Source organism: Sciurus vulgaris (assembly GCF_902686455.1).
Source record: "Sciurus vulgaris genome assembly, chromosome: 2".
NCBI lineage: Eukaryota > Metazoa > Chordata > Mammalia > Rodentia > Sciuridae > Sciurus > Sciurus vulgaris.
Window position 1 is genome coordinate 144,928,622 of NC_136462.1, and position 16,587 is coordinate 144,945,208.

General features: G+C 41.0%; 1 protein-coding gene across 2 annotated transcripts in view; it reads left to right on the forward strand.

Annotated features, from left to right (window-relative positions):
• The window catches only part of AGBL1 (AGBL carboxypeptidase 1), a gene marked incomplete at its 5' end in the record, with an annotated part of 817,668 nt that overhangs the window by 168,617 nt on the left and 632,464 nt on the right, over positions 1-16,587 (forward strand). For both annotated transcript variants that reach the window (XM_079127372.1, XM_079127371.1), the window contains one exon: positions 11,812-12,020. In XM_079127372.1, the coding sequence (XP_078983498.1) occupies positions 11,812-12,020 (209 nt within the window). The remainder of the gene's footprint in view (positions 1-11,811; positions 12,021-16,587) is intronic.

Consider the following 16,587-nt stretch of genomic DNA (forward strand, 5'->3'; position numbering starts at 1 on the left):
ATCAAAGTTTAAATCAGTCCCCTCAGACCTACCTGGTGTGTTGAATGACACCTGGTTGTTCTCAGGGTCTGTCTTCCTTCTCAGAGTGTTTTCTGTGAAAAGGTCAAATAGTAAATACTTTAGTGTTTGTGGACCATACAATTTCTGTTACTATTCCACTCTGCCCTTAGAGGGCAAAAGCAGCTACTGACAATACATAAAGGAGTGGATGTGGCCACGTTCCCATAAAACTTTATGAAAACAGGCGGTGGGCAGTTCGCTGACCCTATTTTAGACTGTGAGCCTCAGCCCTGGGACTCTGTCCCATTAATCCTTATTTCCTAAACCATTAACTCTAATGTGTTTTATATAGTGAGCACTCAGAGCAAGTTATCTGAATGAACAAAGGAATAAATAAATAAGTGAATGCATGAAGACTCAGTCCTATTCAGTTGATCCACATGTATTCATTTTGTTTTCATTCTAGGGAATGAGGGGTTAACATCTGGCCTGTTGAGTTGTAAACGTTTAGAGTTTAGAACTTGTATCAACCTGGCATAATTGATGACTGACTATGGATTGACAAAGATAAAGTATCACGAAGATTTAAAGAGATAGACACAAAGATAAACATCTCATGGCCCTGAAAATACACAGTGGCTTCCCATTACATTCTGGATTGACTGGACAATTATTTATGTCAAGATGTACACCAGGTGCTTCCTACAGACTTCTAAAAATAGCAGGTTGTAGAGCACCTTTTCATATATTATCTCATTTAATTTCCACCATAGTCCTGGAAGACAGGTTAATATTTAACTATTCTATATTAGTGGTTCTCAGCATGAGTAATTTTGCCCCAAAGGGAACACTTAGCAAGGTCTGTGGACATTTTTGGCTGTCACATATATATCAGGGTTGCTCCAGGCATATGCTGTAAAGACCAGCAAACATCCTACAATGCTCAGGATAGCCCACCACCACAAACAGCATCTAGCCCCAAACACCAGTGATGGGAGGTTGAGAAAACTGTTCTGTAGAAGGAACTTTGAAGCTCAGAGGTTGACTGCCTGACCCAGGAGCATGGGATATGCACTTGGTATACAGGGATGAAAATCCAGCCCTTCATTTCACTCCAGAGGGTTTCAAACTTTTTCTTTTTAAATAAATAAAATTGATTTTTTTTTTTTTTTAATTTAGAAGGAGATCCTTTGCAGAGTTACAACATATAAATGGATGACAGTGAAGCTGCTCTGGTGACAGTAGTGGGGGCCAAAGAACCTACTCAGCCCTTCCTTAATCCCTCCCCCTAACCCAGGGACACACAGTGTAGCAAACCCCTCCCATATATGATGAGACAGAGAACATCAGACCCCTCTTGGCACCCCAGCCCCTTCCTGATTTCTTTGGAGACATTATGTTATTTTGAGTAGGGTCGAAGTTTTTGGGTTTGTGTTTTGGTGAGATACATTGACAGGGGAGGAGAGTCTGGAGACAGGGGCCCGGGAGGAGGCCATCGCTAGTGCAGTCTAGGTGATGGGGGGAGGAGGGAAACATCAAGGAGTCCAGCTGGGTGCTGTGCTGCATGCTATAATCCCAGCTATGTGGGGAGGCTGAAGTAGAGGGATCACAAGTTCAAGGCCAGCCTGGGCAATTTAGCAAGACCCTGTCTCAAGATAAAAAATAAAATAAAATAAAAAGGGATGGAGATATAGCTCAGTAGTAGAGCACCCCTGGGTTCAATGTCCAGTCCTGCAAAAACAAAAAACAAAATGCAAAACAATGATAGGAGCCAAGTTACAAGGAGCCAGGGTGAGGTTCAAGGTCCTGGGATTTCACTGTGATAAGCTCTGGGATGACTCAGAGCCCAGGACAGTGAGTCTGGGGTGCAGAGGTGCTTTGCCTCCTCCTCACACACTCAGGGTCTGAGAGAGAGTGCAGTATGAGCTAATTCAGATGCACTTTCGCAATCATGCAGATTTGTTTTCCTGCCATCCATACTGCTTGTCTGCTTTCTGGCCCAAGCAGGCAGCGCCATGGCAGACATATCAATTGGTAGAGAAAGGCAGCTGGGGAAGTCTGTTTTTCTCCTTCCTGGTATAAATCCTTCTTTTCTTCTTTGAGTGTCATCTTCTGATGATTTGATGTGGAAGCAGCAGAGTGAAACCAGGCAGAAGATCTTCTATATGAACCCAGAAAGTATAGTAGCTTTTCTTGGGTTCCAGTGAGTTCACCTGAGAGTCTACCAAAATAAAACTCTGGATAGAAAAACTCTTACACAAATTTCCATGCAAAAATTGATCATTCCTAAGGTCTTTTTTGCAGAGACACCAGTTAGAAAATCTGGCCTAATGTATTTTCCACATTTGCACAAACTTCTGTGGTGGATCTCAACATGGTGGGGGCCCAGGTCCTGACTGTGCCCACCTTTCAAGTAATCTTCTGTTGCTCTCCCCTCACTTTCATCACCTGGCTTTAGCTCCCCAACGTTCTTTTTGTTGTTGTTATTTGCACTTGTCAAATTCTGGCATTTCCACTTGCTTTGCCCTTGAGATGGCAAGAATGTTCTATCTCCAGATCTCTGCATTCTGAATCCTTCCTATCACTCAGGTCTCAGTTCAAATGCTCTACCCTCAAAGGGCCTTGCCTGACCACCCAGTCTAGAGTAGCTGCACCATCTAGTCACTTGAGCATCACTTTTATTCTCACTTCCCACTGTCTGAAATTACCATTGTTTTTCTTTGCTTGTGTGCCTATTTGGTATCTGCATCCCCCCAACAGCTTTGCAGTGAGTCCTATAAGAACTGAGACCTTGTCTCTTTCGTTTCAGTGCCTACAGCAGTGCCTGTCACACAATGGCATACCATAGATGTTAAATAAATGTTTGTTGAATGGATTAATGGTGGCACCTTGTGTTTGGTTGTGTGAGCACAGGTTTAGTTTGTAACTTACTGTTTGTTAGCAGCAGAGTCTGGCTCTCAGAACAAAGCCCTATCTGTTCATTTGCATATGCAGAGTAACCCTTCCAAGTGACACCTCTTACCTGGAATCAACTCATTTTAGAGAATTTTCAATGTAGCAATACTATAAAAATCAATCATATTTCCTTGAACCTTGACCAATCATATTTCCTTGATTGAAAGGTACACCAATTATTTCATGCCAGTAAGAGTGAAGTATATGCTGCTAACTGCAATGGAAACATTACCTTGGTAGTGATTGGTGATCACATTAAATTTGGAAGAAAATGTGAAAAAAAGATGCTTTAGAATTGATAAAGTATGAGCAGACTTTTCACTGAAGAGCATACACAGTTGACAAGCACATGAAAAGGTACTCAACATCATTAGGTACTAAGGAAGGACAAATTAAAACAATAATATATTAAATGCATTCCTATCAGAATGCCCAAAATAGATAAGAATGATAATACCCACACTTGACAATGATGTGAAGAAATTGAATCATTTATATTTGCTGGTGCAAATGTAAAATGTCATAGCCATTCTGGTAAAGAATGTGACAAATTCCTATGAAGCTCAACTTATGCTTAACATGTAACCCAGGAAATACACTCTTTGGTAGAGATGTGAAAATGTCCATACCAAAACCCATATGTGAATGTTTAGAAGAACTTTTTATCTAATAGTCCCAAACTGCAAATAACCTAAATGTCCTTCAGTGAATGAATGGCCAAACAAGCTATGGTACATCCTCTCCATGGAACATGCATGACTACTGCCACAGGAAATAACTTGGATAAATCTTAAGGGAGTTACACTGAGTGAATGAAGATACTTTCAAAAGGTTATATGCGGTATAATTTCATTTCTAGTTGGGTCATTTATTTTTTTACAGGTGGGATTTGAAAGTTCTTTCTGGATTCTAGATACATGTTCTTTTTCAAATATATGATTTGCAAATATTAAAAAAAAGAATTGATAAAACATGATAAACTCAGCATACAAACTGTAGAAAGTACATTGGAGGGGGTTTGAGACTTGTAGTCCTCCTCTTAAAAAGTGTAGCAGGTTTTTACTGGACAGTGTGCACACACTAGATAGGGGCAGAGGTATAGGGAGGGAAAGGAAGATGTGAATTTTGATGCTTCCCTTAGTGTGAAGGAATTTCTCTTGTTGGGGAATATATCTGTGGGAAGTTATAAGATGGAGCTGATTTATTATTTTTTTAAGAAGTAGATGAGTCTAGATTTAAAATCATGCTATGTTGCATAGTTTCTTATCCATCCGAGCCACTATTTCTGCAGTTTAGGAAAACTGTCTTTAATTTTATAAAGGCAGTCAGTGGGAAAACAAGATTTGCTTGAAACCAACATTTGCTTTATAACCAAGTTTACGGAAATGCATCTACTTTAGGAAGGGAAAGGAATACCTGTAAAGTAGTTCAATATTATTATTCTTATTTGAGCTAATGATAATCAAGTGTAATTTTCATTACCAAAGGCATTAGGATGTTTTAGTACATCTCTTGCTGCTCTTCCTTTGTGTGCACCCCACCCCCACCTTCTGCAACTGCTTGAGGAGGCAGAGGGTGAGGGCTGATTTCATCTCTCCTCAAAGGCACTGCATTCATATTCTGGACCTGACTCTATGCTGTCTTCACAGAGTCACTGACTGGATGTTAAGAGACGAACAGTGTGACTCTACTTTGTGTACAACCAGGGAAATGAAAGTTGTACCCCATTTGTGTACAATGAATTTAAAAAAAAAGTTAAATTGTGTCTGCATCTGGATACCAAAAATTGTAAACTATGCTAACCTGAATCAAGGGCTTTTGTGATAACATGGGGTGTCGGTTTCAGAGTCAGGTGGGGGATTCCGTTTGAATCCTAGAGATGCCATTTATAAGCTCAGTGGACTTATGCTATTTAACTTCTCTAGGTCTTTGCATTTTCATTTGAAAAAGGAGAAAAATAATGCTTATCTCAAAGCACTTCCAAGAGACAAATGAGATGAGCAATGTAAAACTGTATAGCCTAGTGCTGAACACATAGGAAACACTCACTCATTAAACATTCACACTTGTAATTGGCATTACAATGGTGAAGTTATCAGCTGCTTGTTCTAGTAATATGATTTAGGAGCCTTGGTAAAAGGCTACTTTGTCCAGAAAGATCTTCTAAACTGGTTCCTTGAGAAGATCACCAGAATCATCTGTTGCAAAGGTGAGTGAGGGACCCTTGTCTTGAGTCTTCAAACTCAAGGGAGTTTTCTAGGGAGTTTTAGGGTACTAGTCACAGGGTTTGGGTGCTGTGGTTCCAAGTGACTCCTTCGGTGTGAAATCCTGATCAAGATAAGGCACATTTTTGTGCTAGAACTGCTCAGGGTTGGTGAACATGTGAGAGAGAAGGATTAGAAGCAAACCTCAGAGGGTAAACAGGAATTTGTCTGGATGAATGGTCTTCTGCTTGAGAAGGGGGCTCCTATTCCAAAAAATGACAAGTAGAATTGTCAGTCATTCAGACAAATGAATTTTTAGGGAGTTCCTGAACAAATGATGAAGCTGTTTAATTTCCTCTGGTGAAAATTTCCTAGGATAGTATTGTCACAGTACGCTATGTAATTGAAGATGATTTCTGTCCTCAGGAATGACAGAGAACCTCAAATCCTCATATTTATTCTTAAGCAAATATGTCTTATCAAAAGCAAGGGTGGTTAAGTTTAAACAACTGTTATCAATCAACTGTATCCTAGAGGATTAAGCAGGCTCCTGAGAAGGCTTTAGGGTAATGGGACCCACTGCATGCAAATTTTGCCAGAAATGGGAAGTACAAAGGTCCACAATGTGAGTTTGGCCTTCAAGAGTGCTTGTGATAAAGTAGTGTGATCCTCAACACCTGTGCATGGGGGCATCTTAGGACAGCTAGGCAGCAGTGGGTGACTGGGGGTTATTTGGGGGTAAGAAGTCAACTATATTCAATAGAAATTCAAAAACCATGATTGTAAAGTTCACTTTACAATTCTTGGGTTATTCCCACTGGTGAAAAATCTGTGGGATTTGGATGTCATCCTTCCAGGAAAGGGAGTTATTTATTGAGCATGTAGTTTATGCCAGGTACTGTGCTCTGTATTGGATCCTTATGAAGGACTCAGAAGGCAAATGCTTTAATTATCTTTTTTACATAGTTCTAATATTTATAGATGATGGAAATACAGTTCAGAATGGCCAGTGATTTAGTCCATTTAGTGATGTAACAGAATACCTGAGACTGGGTAATTTATAAAGAGCAGAAATTTAATTTCTCACAGTTTTGGAGGCTTGGAAGTCCAAGATCAAGGCATCTGGTGATGTCTTCTCACTGTGTCCTCACATGGCAGAAGGCAAAAGGGCAAGTGAGCAGAACACTGTGGGCAGCCTCTTTTCTAAACACCTCCATTCTATTCACCAGGAGGAGCCTTTCTGGCCTCATCACCTCTTGAAGTCCCCACCTGTTAATTCTGTCACATTGGCAGCACTTGAGCTTCAGAGGGTAGCTATTCAAACTATAACACTAAGTAATTTAATCAAGTTCACACAGCTAGTAAATGTTAGGCCCCAAAATTCAAATCAACAGTGATGGGACACCAAAGCTCCCGTTCTTGCATGTTTCTGTCCAAGGAACATATCTGGAGCAGTTGGCACTTTGTTGTGCGTAATGGTGGAGGGCAGGTGGGAATAATAAATAGATGGTGCTGATCATGGTAGTAGTAAGCAACAGGCAACAGGTATTGAGAGTGCTTATTATGAGTGCTAAATTATTGAGCTATTTTGTATACATCTATGTATTTTTCATTTAATTTTCTCATTGACCCCATAAGGCGGGAGTATAATTAGTTTTGTTTCTCAGACAAAGGCAGTGATGGAAGTGTGAAGCAATATTTTCAAGGGTACATGAATTTTGTGGAACCCCTGGTCACGTAGGAGTACTTAAGAAAGACAGGTGGCAGAAGGCTGAGGGGTTCTGCCCATGGATCAGGACCAGTGAGGCAGGGAAGATGGGATTAGAGGTCTACACTAATTTTTATGTCTCATTCCTGGAGTGTGACTCTTGGTCTCCAGTCCATGCCTCTGCTTCAGGACTTGTCCTTGACAGGGTCATCACTTCAAAGGGAATGATGCAATTCCCAGATATGGGAAAAAAAATAACAGCAATGGCAATTCCTTTACTTTTGCCAAATAAGAGGGGCAGAGTAGTGGGCTTCTTGCAGGTGTAGTAATCTGGGATGCCAAGTATTTCTCCCCACCAGTTGTCATCAGGGCCCAACTTTCCCAGGAGAAATTCAATCCTTTGAGTTTGGAAGGTTTTTAGGCTTTCCTGTTTAGAAGACAAATATCTTCATAAAGATGGTTTTGCTCTCTAGTGCCTTTAGGGGCTAGGCAGGTAATTCACTTTTGAAGGAGATGGGGTAAGACAGAAAGGTGAGTTGGTTGCTATAGCAACCCTGAAGCCTGCTCACTGTGTATAAGCATGGACAACAGGGCCTGGCCAAAAGACTACAGGCCATTAATTTGTAGCTACAGTCAAAGGGTTATGCATCTTTCCTTCTGGCTATCAAAGTGTATTATAGAACATGTGGGGAAGAAAAAGTGTGGAATCTAAGTCACTAAAATTGTAGTACGCACTCCTTTTCCACGAAATGCCACTGATATCTTGGCATATGCCCTTCTAGGTTTTGTTTTGTTTTGTTTTTATCTTTGAGTGTAAAAATCTCTATCAGTGGGTTGTCCACGAAAAACCATTTGAATTTCAGTTAAGAAATACTTGGAATAAAAGCATGATATTACTAGACCAGATTTCAGAATAAGAATTAGCTCTAAAGAGGCTCTGGGAGGACATAACCTGGAGAGAAAAAAATTGAATATAAAGGGTCAATTTAAAGTGAAGATCAAGATAAATTCTCCATTGTTTATGGATCAGCAAAATAAAAACTGGCCAAAAATGATCCTTCTCAGGAGGCTGACAGGAAGTGACCAGTGGAACAACAGAGCACCTATGAAGCAGGGAGAGTGCATTTGATGTAGGGTAGGTGTTAAAATTAAAGGCTCTCAGAACTTCTTTCTGTCCATCCATCGTCTTTCAACCAGTTTAAGAGATACCAGTCTACTTAAGAAATTAAAAATATGTATACATAAGCAACAGAAATTAATTTTTTTCCAATAAAAATCTTAGAAGGAAGCCACATATGCACCCAGGTTTCAGTGGTTCATAAGGGTTGGGGACCTGCAGTCCCCTTCTGCCAAACTCTGAGCTCACCCAGAACAGTACTTGAAATCGCACAATTTCTCCTCGTTGTTTCCCCTTGTTTTGAGAAGCCGTTCTTTCCTCTCAGATCTTCTAGAACTCCTCCAAGTTGGTGACCCAGGCGACCCTCATCTCATTCTTTGGCTCTTCTCCACATTCGTTTTTCCTCAGTTTGATGAATTTCCTCTTGTCGGGTGTTAGATAGGTATTGACTTTTGCAAAACTTCCCAAGCCATTCTCAGAGAAAGATTGACTGATGTAGGGTCAGGTAGGAAGGGGGTTTAGCTATTTCAGACATTAGTAAACATGACAGCTTGTTGGGGATTAACAGGAAAATCGTGAATAAAATTACTGGGATTTGATAGAGGATTTTTCTCTCAGACAATTGAAGATTTTTTGTTTTTCATTACCCGCTTTCCCTGGCCAAAAAAGAGAGTAATGGATGAAGGTCATTAGGATAATACATTATCAGTCTCGTAGTGTTAAAATAGATAAAAGACAAAAGTCCTTAACCTTAAACTGCCCACAGGGCCCCTGTGTGCTGTGTTTGCCATTCTGGCATCTTTTCAGGCCCGCGATCCTTTCCTTTAATACCTCCTACTTAATCCTCAATTTTCTTTTAAACATCAGATATTGGAGAGGCTGGAACCTCATTTAGGCAGTAAAGAACTGTAGTGCTTTGTGGCCAGGATCAGCCAAAGAGAGAAATATTTTTGATACAAAAGAATAATTCATTAAAGGAGGTAATGAAGGCAATTTAAACCTTCCACAAACACATCACTGGGTGTATAAAGCTCATCACTCTCCGTTCAGGGTCATGGCTGAATGGGATGTAAAAAGAAAAAAAAATCATAAAATCAACTACACAAATGGGTCAAAATCTCAGAGGGGTTCAGTGAAGCCTGACAACTTAGAATTTGATAAACAAGCAAAAAAATTTCCATTAATATTATGAGAAAATCCCCTTGGAATAAAGCATTGAATTACCATCTTATTTTTTATACTCATTGCTTACTTCCAAGGTCTTAGAGAAAAATCTGACTTTGAGGTAAATTTTGCTTATCTGGTTGCAGCTGAGGGGTTCTCCCCCACACACACTTGGCCAGACACACATGTTGTCTCATAAACAAGTGTGAATGGTTTGGATGATAGAGAGATGCAGGAGTGAGAGAGCAAAGCTGCAAGATATGGGTACCTGTGGCTGAGATTCGGTCTCTTTGAGGGCTGTAATGTACTTTATTCTGGGGAGCTCAGGTGCCCAGGCATCTGCTGAGAGATCTGCACTGGTACCCATTCATTCATCAACCCTGCAGCCCACAGATGCTAATCTGAAAAGTGGCATAGATTAACTGTAGAGGGAAGGGTCTTGGACTGTTTTTCTGACTGTGTTTCTTCAAAGAGAATTTCAACCATATCCTGAAAAAATTATGCCCATAAGGCAGAGTCTCGGGGGAGGTCTCAACCAGGCATTTGAGCTGACAGAAATCACGGTGTTGGAGAGGTGAAGGGAACCCTGAACGCTCTGCTACAGCTTCCCATCAGATGAAGACAGCCCGTAGGACAGACCTACATCTTCTGCCTGCACTTAGATTCTCTGCCTGCACATTTTCTGTGCCAGTTCTCCCACTGCCATACAGTGTCCTTCCTCTCATTGAACAGCCTTCTCTATGAGAAATTCCTTTCCTAGTGAAAGCCAAACCCTTCTGTTCCTATTTCTTCCTTTAAAAAAAATTGTTAACTTTTTAAAATGAAAGCATTATATTTATACATAATACCTGGGTTCCTTTTGACATAATTATACATACAAGACATTTGATTTCTAATTTGGTCTTGAAGTCTGTCTGTTGGGAGCAACCATAAGCCAACCCAGCCCTTCTGTAGGACAGCCCTGACACAGGACAGGTGAGATTTGATTGCAGATCAGGTGAGACATGTAGGAGACTGAAATAACAGAGCATTTTATTGGTTAAAGACCCCAGAGAGGAGAGGAGGGGCCCACAAGAGCTGATGAGAAGTCTGGAGGCAGCGTGAAATTCCACCAGCTGTGTGTTGGGAACTAGGACTGAGAACCAGCTCTGTGTTAGGTCCTTGGTGTTATCCCTCAGGCTCTTCTGTGGGCAGTGGCTTGGCCAGTTTAAAGAAAGCATGCATGGGCCTGGCATGGTGGCACACACATATAATCCCAGTGGCTCAGGAGGCTGAGGCAGGAGGATCACAAGTTCAAAGCCAGCCTCAGGAATTTAACAAGGCCCTGAGCAGCTAAGTGAGTCCCTGTCTCCAATTAAAAAATAAAACAGGTTAGGGACGTGGCTCAGTGGTTAAGTATCCCTGGGTCCAATCCCAAGTCCAATAAAAAAAAAAAGCATTTATGGAGGGGAAACTTATGTATATGACTCTGATGTTGGCCATTAGATTTTATCCTGGCTGGTAGCTGTGAGATATGTTGGGTTGGGTTTGGGTTCCAGGGTTAAGGATCAAGTAGGCCACCTCAATAATACCTGGGGAGTGGATTTTCCCTGGGGAGGGTTTTTTTTTTTTTTTATCACTAGGTCACAGGTCATGAGGTACAGGTGATGGAGTTTCAATCAGATTAATTCAGGCCTAAATATAGATGCAGAGGCAGCAACTATACCAAATTTACCACGCCTTGGTTATCCATCAGCTGGCTTCCCTTCTCTAGGAAAAACACCTTGATACAGTTCTATGCATGACAGTCTTTCAGATGTCTCCCTTGGGGTTTTCTTCCCCACCTAACCTTGTAGTTTGCTTAACTTAAAGAACAATGTCCTAGGTCCACTAAGATTCAGTGGAGAAAGGAATCTGGGAATGCAATGCAAAGCATGAGCTTTCTCTTTCCTTTCTGTCTTCCTCTCCCCTCCTCTGACACCATTTTCTTTCCCTGAGAATAACTTACATTTATATATGCCAATTGCAAATTTCCTAAAACAAGGATAGTCTCTTTCATAACTACAGCTCATCAAAATCTGAAAAGAAACACTGATTTAACACTAGCATCTAATCTACAGACCTTATTCAAATGTTACCTATTACTCCACTTATGCCTTTTGTAGCAAAAAAAAAGATTGTTTATGGTCTAGGATCTAAGTGCTCTATTATACTTGGGTGTCATGTCTTTTTAATCTCCTTAGCCCCAATTCCTCAATCTTTACTTTTTCCTTTTATGATCTTGACATTTGTGAAGAATATAGGTCAGATATTTTATAGCACATCCCTTATTCAGAGTTTGCTGATTTTTCTTATGACTTCATTTGGGGCATGTGTTTGGGGCAGGAATACCATGGAAATGATTTTGTGTCTTTCTCAGTGCATCATCATATCAGGCTGCCCCATTACCAGTGTGTTTATTTGATCAGTTTTATATGCAGTGGTAAGTGTAGAGCCTGGGACCTGAACCCAGGTATCCTAACTCTAGAGTACACACGACACCTTTATGTACCTCTGGACGTGTGGACTTAATAGATATATATGGAATAAACGTAGGATCTTGTGGGAGAATCACTGGGATGTTCTCAAGTAGGTGTGGCACTCCAGAGCCTGTGATTGACATTGCCTTTTCCCTTTGTTGTCAGAGTCTAACAGCCGCAGGGCGGTGAACAGAGGCTATGTCACCAGCTTGCTCAGACTACATCAGGACTGGCACAGTCATGACACCTTCAACACCTTCGTGATGATCCGTCGAGGTCTTCTGCTCTGCCTCCAGCACATCGCCACCTTCCGGTCAGGCAGGGAAGCCTTCCTGGCGGCCCAGGGCATGGAGACCCTCTTTAGCATCACACAGGTAGTCTGTGTTGGGATTCACTCTATAGTCAGATGACATCTGGCTGAAGTTCAGGAATCATCCTGAACAGAACTGGAAACACTTGAGAATATTCTTGGTGTTCTCTGTGGCAGGCGTTCTGGATTCAAATCCTCAGTCATTCAGTCACACATTGATTCATTCATTTATTCCATATATACCTACTGAGTTCACACTACCAGATGTACAGAATGATGTCACGTGAATTGTAGAGTTAGAGTACCTGGGTTCAGATCCCAGCCCTTCCCCTGACTGTTATGCAACTTTGGAAAAGTCATCCAACTTCTCTGAACTTCAAATTGTTTCTTTGAAAAAAAAAAGTGGAAATAAAAAACATTTAGGTTGTCCTGTAAACTAAATAAGTTAATGTGTTCGAAAGAGTGCTTGGCATATTTTAACTGCTTCTTGATTGTGAGCAGTTGTTGGAAGAACAGTATTGGTAATCTAGTAGTGAACATAGCAGACTAGACTCCTGATCTTGTGGGGCAAACAGCCTAGCAGGATACAAACATTATGCAAGCAAGGAATCCCATGAGGAGGATAATTTCCTATTGCTCTGTGTGTCCAAGGGCGGCTCCCATAGATGGAGGGATGAGGTGTTCTTTAGAAGGACCTGGACATGGTGATTGTAAGGGAAAGAAAGTCCCAAGCAAAGGAAGAACGTCTGAAAGTCCTGTGGAATATGTGGATGCCAACCCAAGTAACCAATTCCTTACACTTGGGCTGATTTAGACGCCAACATTCAAGGCTATATTTATCCTCTTAATTGGTGACCCAAGAATCCAAAATATCCATCATCTGCACTTTCACATGTGTTAGGTTCCCTGCTATCTTCCTGTTCACCAGCTTCTGTGCTTATTGACCCTCCATGAACCACCTCCAGGTTTTCTCTACCTTAGTATCTCTCTATCTTAGTATATCCAGAGGCAGTGAGACAGCCCATAATAGTGCTATTTTCCAACCATGGTGTCTGTAGACTTTTCCCATTTAAAAAATGGCTTCCCTCCTAAACAATAACATAATACTGTGCTGCAAAACAATATCTAATTTTCTATGTGCTATCACCTCTGGATTTCTCTCCATCATTATAGCTTTCAGAGCTTCTCAGTCATAAAATAGCTGCATTTTACATTGTTTTTCTGGATGAAGTGAAGCTTTGAATTTTTCCAAGCTTCTGCATGCTTTTTGTAAACGTATAGTCACCCGAGTCTCTAATCTCTCTCAGTCGTTGTGACATATATTGCTGATGCTGAAAACCTCCATTCTGGCTTGTGTGTTTTACCAAGTTTCTCTACCCTCTGCATTATTGGCCGTTTCTCTGTTCTGTGCTAAAAACAATTAAAGAGCAATAAAAGAAGATGGCCATCCCAGAGGTACACAACTATGATAGGAATACAGTGGAGTAAACACCAAGTGAAGCCCAGGCATCTGAGGGGTTGCAAGTCTGTATGCAGGGTTTAAGTAGCAATTTAGTAGGTCAGTGAAGACCTCAATTGTTCAATTAAGCATATTTATAACAAGCCTCCAACCAATTACTGCTGGGAATGGAAGTTGGATTTAAATGGAGGTAGAATCTTATAGCAAGGTTTCTTCAGCCCATGTATTATATGAAAAACTAGTTCAGGAGGGGTCTGTGAAACAGTGCTACATAAATTGGCTGCGATACACTAAGACTGGCACATGAAAGAGTGTGTGAAATGTATGGGTGACAACTTCAGGGGGTTGAATTCCCCACCTTCACCCCTTCCCTGTTTTGCTTTTAGTGTTTTAATTAATGTGTTCTTCTAGAAGAGATGTTCTCAAGTTCATGTGCAAAGACTGATATTTTACAGAATCCTGTTTTGGGAAAATGATTCTTTCAGGTGCAAGATATGCTGTCTCGGCTTAGAAACCAAATGGCCCATTACTCCCCTGGCAGAATCACAGCGAGTGTTGAGTAGCCTCCCAGTCCTGGGCTGAGTGCTCTGAGCACAGATGCCCTTGCAGCTGTGCTGGTGTGAGCTGCCCACCACTCTCCTGCCTCTTCTGCTAGAGAAGGCTAGCTGGATGGTCAACTCAGGGACCTTGGACCTGGTGATAGTTGTTCCAATCTCTATTTAAAAATGATAATGATCATGGTGTTAATGCTGCTGCTGCTGCTTCTGATGCTTCTACAGCTGCTAATGATGAAGACAATGATGGCGGTGAAATAATAATGAAGCAGCAGTAGAAGAGGAAGAAGAGGAGAAGCAGGAGGAGGAAGGGGAGTAGTTGCTTTGTCTTGAGCTCTTACTATGACCCAAGGCTAACTTAGCAATTTATACAGACCCTCCAATTATGACATTTTAAAAAACTTTTGAGGTAGACTCTATTATTATCTTCATTGAATGGATGAAGAATCTGAGAAAAATATTAAGTAATTTGCACAAGTTCAGGAAGGTGGTGAGTGTTGGAGCCTGGCTTTGAATCTGCTGGCTTCACTTGAAAGCTTGTGCTTTTGCTCCCTGTACTAGCATTTCTCCAAGGTGAGTGTGCCCTAGGGTGAGCTGGAGTTCTCATTACCACAGGGCTCTCTAGACCCCATTCTCAGAATTCCTGACCTAGCCGGTCTGAGGTGGGGCCTGATAATCTGCACATTTAACAAGTTTCTACGTGATACTAATGCTGCTGGTCTGAGGATCACAGTTTGAAAACCACAGTCCTGTACTATTTCTTTTTATGTTTATGATGTAATTAGAAACCTACTGGGCATGAAATTGAGAAAAAAAAAATGATTTTTTGAGTCTTTCCCATAGCCTTTGCCTATTGTATTGTCCTTTGCCTTTCTGTTGAAGCCACTACTTGCCTTGTCTCTCTCTCTCCAAGAGTCTACCTCTTTGTTTCCTGGGTCACCATTCCTGTGTATACCTCTAAGCATCCCCTAAACATTCAAAGACTGAGATTATCTGTAGTACTGGGAGGGTGCTGTATACTGCAATGCAGTCTTGTTGGAGTTTTGCATGAAGGAGGCAGAAGGATAATTTGATGTAAGATTAAAAGAAAAAAAAACCTGTATATCAGAGAACACATTTGGCCTTTGGTTTTTTGGATTTGTCTTATTTTGCTTAGCATGATATTCTTCAACTCCATCCATTTACCAGCAAATGCCCTAATTTCTTTCTTCTTTAAAGCTGAGTAATATTCCATTGTGTATATATACCACATTTTCTTTATCCATTCATCTGTTGAAGGGGACCTAGGTTGGATCCACAATCTAGCTATTGTGAATTGAGCTGCTATAAACATTGATGTGGCTGTGTCACTGTAGTATGCTGATTTTAAGTCCTTTGGGTATAAATCGAGGAGTGGGATGGCTGGGTCAAATGGTGGTTCCATTCCAAGTGTTCTGCTTCTATATCATGCTTAGTGAAAGACACCAATCCCCAAAAACCAAAGGTCGAATGTTTTGTCTGATATGAGGATGCTTATTCACAATGGGGATGGGGTCCTAGGGAAGAATAGAATTACTTTAGATTAGGTAAAGGGGAGTGAAGGGAGGGGAGGGGTCTGGGAGTAGGAAGGATATTAGAGTGAAACAGACATTATTACCTCATGTACATATTTGACTGCATGACCCATGTGATCCTACAATATGTACAATCAGAAAAATGAGAAATTATACTTCATTTATGTATGATTTATTGAAATGCATAAATGCATTCTACTGTCATGTATAACTAATTAGAACAAATTTAAAAAAAAACCATACAGGGATGCCCTGAAACAGTTTGAGATAATTATCCATTTGACAAACAGATAATCACAGAAGGAACAAACCTGTATGAAATAATCAGATAAGGGACCACCCTTAGAACTACAAGAACTTAAGAGAGTTAAAAAGTTGCAAAAATTTGGTGGTGATCTGCATTAGACTCATCCAGAGATTTAAACAGATTGCTAGACCCCATCCCCAGAATTTCTAATTTGGTTGGTCTGAGGTCTGCACAGATCATGCAGTCTCACGAGTACTTAGGTGAGGCTGATGATACTTGTCTTGGTATTGCATCTTGAGAACCACTAGAAAAAGCAATGATATTGCCTCACAAAAGACACAGCTGCTGCTGTTTGCCCAGAAAGAGTGGAAGGCCAAACCTTGATTCATCAGGATCCTCATTGCCAAACAGGTACAGCTACTATCATGGATCTCTGGAAGGAAGGACTGAATCCTAATGAGAATGTTACCAACTTGGAATCAGGAGCTAGATACCCTGGAGGTCAGATTGGACCAAGAACATTTACTTTTTACTTAGTTTCCTGAGTCCTAATTTGTGAAGGGTTTTGGGCCTGAGGTTATACAGAGGTTTCAAAGATTAAGGAGATAAAGGGCCCATCCTTCTCAGGGAATTTACTTCCTACAGGGGCAGCTTAGGAAGTGAGTTAATGCAAAACTATGCAAAGGAAGGAAAGCCCTGTTATCTTGGCTGACTACAGGGGCTTTTCAAGGAATCCCTATTTAAGTCAGGCCAGGAGAACACCTTTTAGTTTGGGTACTGTTTAGAGGAGCAGTGGAGTTGGCCTTTTGGCATAGATG